The sequence below is a fragment of the Oncorhynchus mykiss genome, chromosome 2 (assembly GCF_057628025.1).
Source record: "Oncorhynchus mykiss isolate SJ-2025 chromosome 2, ASM5762802v1, whole genome shotgun sequence".
NCBI lineage: Eukaryota > Metazoa > Chordata > Actinopteri > Salmoniformes > Salmonidae > Oncorhynchus > Oncorhynchus mykiss.
The window spans coordinates 45,236,633-45,245,961 of record NC_143023.1 but is presented as its reverse complement, the minus strand read 5'-3'; the positions used below and the strand labels follow the sequence as shown (position 1 = coordinate 45,245,961).

The following is a 9,329-nucleotide window of genomic DNA, read 5'->3' as shown; positions in this document are numbered from 1 at the left end:
CAGTTGTACACTGGGGCCTCCCACTCCTCTTTCTATTCCGGTTAGAGACAGTTTGCTCTGTTCTGTGAAGGGAGTAGTACACAGTGTTGTCCGAGCGCTTCAGTTTCTTGGCAATTTCTCACATGGAATAGCCTACATTTCTCAGAACAAGAATAGACTAACGAGTTTCAGAAGAAAAGTCTTTGTTTCTGGCCATTTTGAGCCTGTAATTGAACCCACAAATTCTGATGCTCCAGATACTCAACTAGTCTAAAGAAGGCCAGTTTTATAGCTTCTTTAATCAGAACACCAGTTTTCAGCTGTGCTAACAATTGTAAAAGGGTTTTCTTAATGATCAAATGATTTTAAAATTATAAACCTGGATTAGCTAACACAAGAGTGATGATTGATTGGAACACAAGAGTAATGGTTGCTGATAATGGGCCTCTGTATGCCTATGTAGATATAGATATAAAAAATCTGTTTCCAGCTACAATAGTAATTTACAACATTAACAATGTCTACACTGTATTTCTGATCAACTTGATGTTATTTTAATGGACAAAATTAGCTTTTCTTTGAAAAACAAGGACATTTCTAAGTGACCCCAAACTTTTGAACGGTAGTGTCGATCAAGGACTAGATAAAGTGCATTTTTGCTACTACTTTCCCACATTTAGTCTTGAAATCTTTGGTTGTTTACTACACTACCTTACTCACTCTATTTAGCATATGGCCTCACGTTAATCCTTAAAGAGATAGGTAGGGCTAAGGCTTAAGAGGGTGTGAATTAGGCTGAATGGGTGTAGACAAAGAGCTTTCAGTATCAAAACATTCAAAGGTGTTCCAAAAAAAGTGGGGTTACAAGTTTATCAACTTTCAAAGCAGAATTACTTTCCCATTGTTCCTCAAACGCAATGTCTGGTATACCATTTTCTAGCTCTGAATCTCTTATCCAATGTAAAACAAAATGCTGCATAGGAGCCGGTCCGTCAAATATTTCCACACTATGAGGTATAATGCTGGAATAATACTGTGAACTTGTGAATGAGGATAATGCCCTTTTAGTGTAAGAGTGTTTGAAAACATCACATGAAATTCCAAACTATTTTGGTGGGATGGAATTTGACCTGCCTGGTGACATCACCAGGCATTACATCTGTTAATAGACCAATAAGAAAGATAGTTCCAAACCTCTGTCAATAGCAGCTAGTTTTCCCTTCCCAACTCAGACCACTCACAGACTGTCACGGTTGTCATAAGAACTGGACCAAGGCGCAACATACGTAGAGTTCCACATCTTTAATATAAAGTGAAACTTAAGCAAAACGAACAACGAAACGTGGCTATGTGGTGCAAAAACACAAAATAATATCCCACAAAACAGGTGAGAACAAGGAACCCTTAAGTATGATCCACAATTAGAGACAACGATAATCAGTTGCCTCTAATTGGGAACCATACTCAATCCCAAAACATAGAAACAAAATGACTAGAACACGCCCCTAGTCACGCTCTGACCTAAACACCATAGAGAACCAAGGGCTCTCTATGGTCAGGGCGTGACACAGACAGTCCTAGCAGTTTTTTTGAGAACAATCACAGTAAGGTACTTAACCGTTACCTGGAAATTATTTGAAATTGAGATAAAAACAGTTGCATTACATATCAATCCATGGGGTGGAGAGAAAAACTTGCAGTTTTAAAGCAAATTTACTACAATTCTACACATTTTACCATGATTTATGCCATGTTAATATGATACTTCTATAAGAGTGAAAGTGACTAACAAATCAATGGGGGCACCCTGGAAACAGGGCCCCTGGGCACGTGCCCGGTCGGTATTCGGCCATGATTATAACAAGTTTATATAGCTGGCTAGACAAACTTGTTCGCTGATATGGTTAGTTGAGTGCCTGTCAGTCACTCACATAACAAGAGGAAAACTGCTGATACACAACCAAATTTCAAGTTTGCACCCCATGTATTCTTCTATTCTAACTCTGAACAGTAAGTTGGTTGAGAACCTCTGACATATCCCGACCCACCGTTAACATGTCTGCCACACACTTTGGGTCTCAACCCAAACTTTAAGAAAGGCTGGACTACTGAGATCTGATTTTGACATAATGACAGTGTTTTGATGATTGATTTATAAGCGACAGTGGGCCACATCATGAACAATTTAGTTTACATTGTGACCATTGAGAAAACTGAACTGTAAAGATGCCATAATGTGTAGCTGCATTGACTTTATTCATATTGAATTCATTGTTGAGTATTGTGTGTGTTTGTCTACGCCCATACCAGACATTAACACTTCCTTAAAAATATTATTACAGTAACAGTGCTATTACAGAAATCTTAAAATATCCTATTACAAGTACATTTACTATAAGTATTATAAGAGAGCATTCCCACTGGGCACACATGGTTTCCATGTCATTTAAATGACTTTGAACCAATGTGGAATAGACGTTGAATTGACGTCTGTGCCCCGTGGGTTTATTACTATGGTTGTAGTAGTTGTAGTAGGCTAGTATAAGTAGCAGTAGTATAGCAGCAGCAGCTGTTGTTGCTGTTGTTGTTGTAGCAGCACTAGTAGTAGTAGTATAAAGGCAGTAGTAGTTGTAGTAGTGTATGTGAACAGCAGAGATACACTCCCTTCTACTTGACTAAACACAGACCATTAAGTCTCTGTGCCTGTGTGTCTGAGTGTGTATGTATTCTGCCTATTGGAGGCAAGTCAGACAACTGACATTCAATGCTTGTTTTGCTCTTAGACTACTGCAATAGCATAATAATACATGGAAAAAGCTTGCAGTGGGGGGCAAACAAAATAAACAATTTGATGCCATTTATAAGTGATGCTTTCGCTTTAAATTTGTGTGTGATCAGTCTCAGCTGGTCTATGCGCTCTGAGCGATCTGGTGGTGCAGACTACCGCATCCTTTCATTTTTACTTTCCATCCCTCCTCTACGAACCTGAATTGGAAGCATTAATCTCCCCTCCTCCAGACTTCACATCCGGGTCACCCACTAGTAGCCTATCTCCTGTGTCTTGCCTGTGTGTGTGTGACAGCGTAGTTCTCCACCCAACTGTACTGCAGACCTCTACCCTAATACGCTGCATGCTAGACGGATACTATGCCTGGCATGTGTTGGTGATGGAGCTACCGGTGGCGCTCTGAGCTGGTGAGAGCCGAGACCTGCACGACACACACAGGCAGGGATGAGACATAGACTATCGGATAGGCACCCCGGATTGATAATACTAGCTCAATGATGTCCAATAGCCTGAAGAAGAAAAATCACTGGACCAACAAAGTCCACGAAGCGGTTGTCATCAGGAGCAAAGAAGGGGAATTTGGCTTCGAGCTGAAGGGGGGCGCGGAGATTGGGCAGTTCCCCTACTTCGGCGAGGTGAAACAAGGCAAAGCGGCTGTCCAGAGCGGAAAGCTGGCTCAGAGTGAGTTGCTGCTGGAGGTCAACAACACAGCGGTGGCTGGGCTCACCACCCGAGATGTTCTGGCCATCATCAAACACTGCAAAGACCCGGTCCGCTTCAAGTGTGTCAAACAAGGTGAGGTATGCCAGACAGTGGGCTAAAGGCGCAAAAGCTAAACATTGAACAAGTGTGAGTGTGCCGCCGCCACCTTCAATATATAAGGACCTGCCTGTCTGGTTGTAGCCTATTTTATGTCTGTCTGCTCATCAGAAATAACCTATCTCTATGTCATCAATGGGTGGGGCTATTGTAAACTATGTCACTCAAAACTGCAAGGATGAAATCGTGGTGTAGATATTGGGGAGGGGTATTTTGAGTGGCATATGGAGGGATATTTGAAAACACATTATAAGTGGAAGGATATGTTGTCACCATCATTAATTAAGGCATTTCTAGGCAAATATTAAGAAGACAAAATATGAAGACTGAGTTGTATTATAATGATACAGATGCATATCTATTCATATTAAGAAGACATAGATGAAGACTCCGTTTTATTATAATGATGCACAAAAATATTTACATATAAAATAGTTCCTGCAATTCTACAGTTTGACATGACTTTATGGTATAAAAACACTATAAGTGGAAGGATAAGTCACCGTCAATGAAAGTATTTCAAGGCAAATATTAAGAAGACAGAAAAGATGAAGACTGAGTATAATGATGGACATGAATATGTATATAGGATATAATTGACTAAAATTATCATACATTTGAGTATCAAGTTTTGTAGTTTACATAGATTGCAGGTGGAAAACATACACTTGAGGGGCTGAGCTAAAATATACCTTCCAGTTTATTTAGAGTTTTGATATTCAGTCTAACAAACTGATGTCATTTAAGACAATAGTTAAAGTGGCTTCAAGATATTTCACTTAGGGTTCAGGGTGGTCTGAGTTTAACTAAGGAGAGAGCGAGACCATTGTATATACATGCTTTTTGTACTTTAACAATTTGCACATCGTAAAACACTGTACATTGCCTTAATATGAAATTAGAACATTAGTGTGTGTGTGCCAGAGGAGTGTCTCCATTGAAGCTGTAAATAAGTCCAGGAGTAATATTTAATGTACTATTACTGAAGCTTGAGGGTTGATGTAGTCTGAAGGTGTCTGACAGAGCCTGGACTTGACCTTTCTAGGAGGCAGACAGTGGCTGGGCTCTGAATGTGGTTTACTGTTCTGGACTTTGATGGCGGCAGACATTTTCTGGGCTCTGAATGCAGCTGACAGAGACTGGACTGGAGTTTTCTAGAAGACAGACAGCTGGACTCTGAAGATGGCTGACAGAGCCTGGACTGGACTAAACTTGGAAGAAGGCAGGCAGTGGCTGGGCTCTGGGGGTGGCTGACAGAGACTGGATATCTCTAGGAGGCAGACAGTAGCTGGACTCTGAAGATGGCTGACAGAGACTGCACTAAACTTGGCTGGTTGAATTTGACGGAGGCAGACATTATTTGTTTCCATCTTCAACATCAGTAAAATATACACATTGACAGGGACCACAGTTTTGTGTTTTTTTTTTTAGATAATTAACTTCTTTGGAAGAGGGGGCAGCATTTTCACGTCCGGATGAAAAGTGTGCCCAGAGTAAACTGCCTGCTACTCAGGCCCAGATGCTAGGATATGCATATTAGTAGTAGAATTGGAAAGAAAACACTCCGAAGCTTCTAAAACTGTTTGATTGATGTCTGTGAGTATAACAGAACTCACATGGCAGGCAAAAACCTGAGAAAAAATCCAACCAGGAAGTGGGAAATCTGAGGGTTGTAGGTTTTCAAGTTTTAGCCTATCCAATATACAGTGTCTGTGGGGTCATATTGCACTTCCGAAGGCTTCCACTAGATGTCGACAGTCTTTCGAACCTTGTTTCCGGCTTCAACTGTGAAGTGGGAGAGAATGAGAGCTGATTGAGTCATGGGTCTGTCAGAAGGCCATGTGCTCAGTCAGGCGCGCGCCCGTGAGAGTTAGCTTTGTTCCCTTTCATTTCTAAAGACAAAGGAATTCTCTGGTTGAAACATTATTGAAGATTTATGATAAAAACATCCTAAAGATTGATTATATACATCGTTTGACATGTTTCTACAAACTGTAGTATAACTTTTTTGACTTTGTCTGGACCTAGTGCCTGCGCATTTGGATTATTGTACTAAATGCACGATCAAAAAGGAGGTATTTGGACATAAATTATGGACTTTATCGAACAAAACTAACATTTATTGTGGAACTGGGATTCATGGGAGTGCATTCTGATGAAGATCATCAAAGGTAAGTGAATATTTTCAAGATATACCTTCACAGGGACCACACAGTTTTGTGACAGTTTATTTTCACTTTAGGGGATAAATAATCTCAGTCACCTGTAGATCAACACTGCTGCTGCCCCTGCTTGCACTGACATCATTCTCTTCACTGTCACTTGCTCCCGATCACAGCAGACATGGATATATACAGTGACCCAGACAGAGACAGTGAACAATGAAGTTTACTTTACAGGACACATTTACTGTGAGTTCAGCAATCACATTTAACTAGGACTACATTTTTTTATTTAACCAGGCAAGTCAGTTAAGACCCATACAGCCTGGAATCAAATTAAGGTCTGTAGTGACGCCTCTAGCACTGAGATGCAGTAACTTAGACTGCTACGCCACATGAATCTTTCAAGATTGTAAATGACATGACCAAACAGTTTCCATCCCCCTCTGAACTTCTGTCTTCCACTGAGTTCACAGTGTGCACTGCTCAGTGAGACAGAAGTTCCAGCTCAGTGGGACAGAAATTCTGAGGGGGGATGGTCATGCTGCTAACTTTTCTTTTAGGTTGATGCCCAAAGACAATGCGGATACCTGGTCCCTTTCTTTTACCTGGCGGTGGCATGTCGAGTCAGACTAGGCTGAGACTCACTACTCACTCACACTGTGAATAAATTAATGTAGCTAGTAACCTTGTCCCAAGGCTCGAAATCCTGGCACATAGAGCATGGTAACACTATGCCTACAGCCCTGCACAGCGATAAAATCTGACTGTAGTTTTAACACAGCCAGATCAACAGTCGGGGCAATAGCATATACAGTGCCTTCAAAAAGCATCCAGACCCCTTGACTTTTTCCATTTTTTGTTAGGTTACAGCGTTATTCAAAAATAGATTCAATTGTTTTATTCCTTCATCAGTCTACACACAATACCCCATAATGACAAAGCAAAAACAGGTTTTTATAAATTGAGCTAAAAATGGAATTATCACTCCTTTCGGGAAAGTAGGCATATGTCGTGTGTCACTTCTTGACAGCAGAGCCATTTAAACGTAAACCTATTTTTATTTATTTAAAAAAGTCTATGCGTTTTTTGGCATAAATGCCTTCTGGAACATGTGAACTTTCATGTGCCTTAATAACAAACGTGTATGCTGTCTGTAAACATGAATACAATTGTTAAATTAGGTGCCCAGTTGGTTTATCCAAGGACAAAGTGAGCAACCTTTCTGCTAGCCTAGATTGATTGAGATAATGAGTGGGCTGGACATGCCGAGAGATGGTTTGGATTGGTCTGCCATCAGGCAGGCTGCTGTTTATAACATGAGCAGTATGTGTAGGTAATCCTTTCTAACGTGGCTTTTTTGAAAGATATGAAGTAGTAAAACTGCATAAGTGTTGCTCTCCACTTTCTGGTGGACCGCATTTTGATATCAGTGGAATTATATCAGGCTAAGATGGAGAAAATTCTGCCATTTGATTGTGAATATGCAGACGAAGTCGAAAAGAGAACACACAGAAGGCTGTTGTATAAAACACCTGTCTCTGGATTACATCTTCAAACTAAGGGCAACCATGGCATCCGTGACAGGGAGGGAGAAGCGTCCATTTTCAGATATTACACGTTCCAATTTTTGGCAGAAAGTCATTTTCATTTCAAGTTAAAGTGTACTGTTAGCTAGCTAGCTAATGTTACGTGTATGTAGTAATATTATTCATATCTCAGAGACAGCTAGCTAACATTGAACCTGGTTGGTTAGCTACCTGCAGATACATGCAGGGTAGTAATGTTATGAGTTGTGATTATGGTTTATTGTTTACCTAGCTAGCTAAATGTCTGAACAAAAGACTTCACTGTGCAAGTAACTATTTCAATAGAATGTTTATTATGTCACTGCTACAACTGTCGATAGACGTAGCTGGTAAATTCACTCTGGCTATCTACTCCGATTTCAGAGCACTCTCTAAATTGTTGCCAGCAGCACAGTTGCAGTCACCAATGCTCTGGATAAAATAACATAGCCTAACCAGCTCTGCTAGCGTGTGTAAAATGGTCAGTGAGCTGTTCTCTCATTTGTGTCTGGAAGTAGCTAGCAAGCTAGCCAACGTTAGCCAGTTAGCTTGGGTGCTTGACTGCTGTTGTTAAGGCCAGAATGCTACTCCTCGGCCAGAGCACCCAGTGTATGCTCTGAACGCTTCGAGTGAAAGGCTCTGAATTTACGAATGGACAATCTGACAACATTCTCAGTTTATGAATGCATAGAGCACGCTCTGGCACTCCAGATTAAATTTACGAACACACCTGTAGTATAAACCAGTGTTTAGTCTTGATATCTTTGGTTGTTTAGTTCATGGCCTCACATGTGAATCCTTAAAGCTTAAGAGGGTGTGAACAATGCTGAATGGTTGTAGACAAAAAAAATTCTCAAAAGTGAGGTTACAAGTGTATCAACTTTCAGAGCAAAATTACTTTCCCACTGTTCCTCAACTGTAGTGTATGATATACCATTTTCTAGCTCTGAGTCTTTACTTTCATCTAATGTAAAATAAACCATTTAAAATTTTGCTACATGAGACCGATCGAGCCGGTCAATCACATCTCATTTTAGTGGCTAAAGCTCATCAATAAGCTCATTAACAACTAAGTGGTTACTGTAATAGTGTGGTGCTTATGTGTAAAACCTGATTGGTTTACATTCAAAATATTTTTCTCAGATAAGAAAGAGAAAAGTTGTACATTTACCAACGATTCAAGAATTAGCCCAAATAGAAGTTTTGACTATCATTTCTTGGATCATTCAGCAAATTGACCCAATCAGCATCCAGCCCAATATAACTGTAAATAGGCTTAGAAGTTATTTTAAAAATGCATGTAATCATAAAATGGTGATTACATGCATCAATTATGACAATTTTTGCGTAATGTGGCCACTGGCTGAATTAATTTGTTGTGGCATAGAGGAGGACACAGAACCCTTCATGGATGTGAGATGCATAACATGTTTAGCATCTCCAGGTCTCCGCACATACAAGCCATTGATGAGCGCCTTTAGAACATCTACATTTCAAGATGTCTAATAAATCAATTTAATATACACAATCACAATAAATCCATTATTTATTTTAGGCAGGTTTAAAGAAGCATTATGATATGGAGAAAATGTATTTCAGAAACACAGAATATGAATTGGCCTACTGTATGTTGTCATGACCGGCCTGTGAGGATCAGGTTACAGTGGATCACAGTTCTAGAGGTATCTCTCCCTCCCACAGAAGGGGAGAGGAATAGAGGGATTGATGGGGGAGGGGTGGGGGTTATGACCTCACGCCCATCATAAATTATAAGACAGCAGCCGTGGTCTCTAGTGTGAGAGACTGGAATGTCTGTGTGCCCAAGGAAGAGATTACAGCCCAAAACTACAAAACATCAAATAAATTGACTTTGGGACATTATATTTTATCAGCCAAAATGGTGGTAGCAATGATAGATGGAATATGAAAATAAATGTCGATTTTGTGATGTCATAAAGTTAGATAAAGACGTTATAACAAAAACATTGTAACTTGAAGAGTTTTCATAATGTG

At 40.1% G+C, this 9,329-nt stretch overlaps 1 protein-coding gene across 2 annotated transcripts in view; it reads left to right on the top strand.

Annotated features, from left to right (window-relative positions):
• Positions 1-2,899: 2,899 nt before the first annotated feature.
• Positions 2,900-9,329, top strand: part of LOC110490531 (membrane-associated guanylate kinase, WW and PDZ domain-containing protein 2) — a 39,567-nt gene continuing 33,137 nt past the window's right edge. Inside the window, exon 1 of one of the 2 annotated variants that reach the window (XM_090200783.1) lies at positions 2,900-3,562. In XM_090200783.1, coding sequence (XP_090056909.1) covers positions 3,262-3,562 — 301 coding nt within the window. In that variant the 5' untranslated portion in view covers positions 2,900-3,261. The remainder of the gene's footprint in view (positions 3,563-9,329) is intronic. The other variant, XM_090200781.1, reaches the window with a different exon arrangement.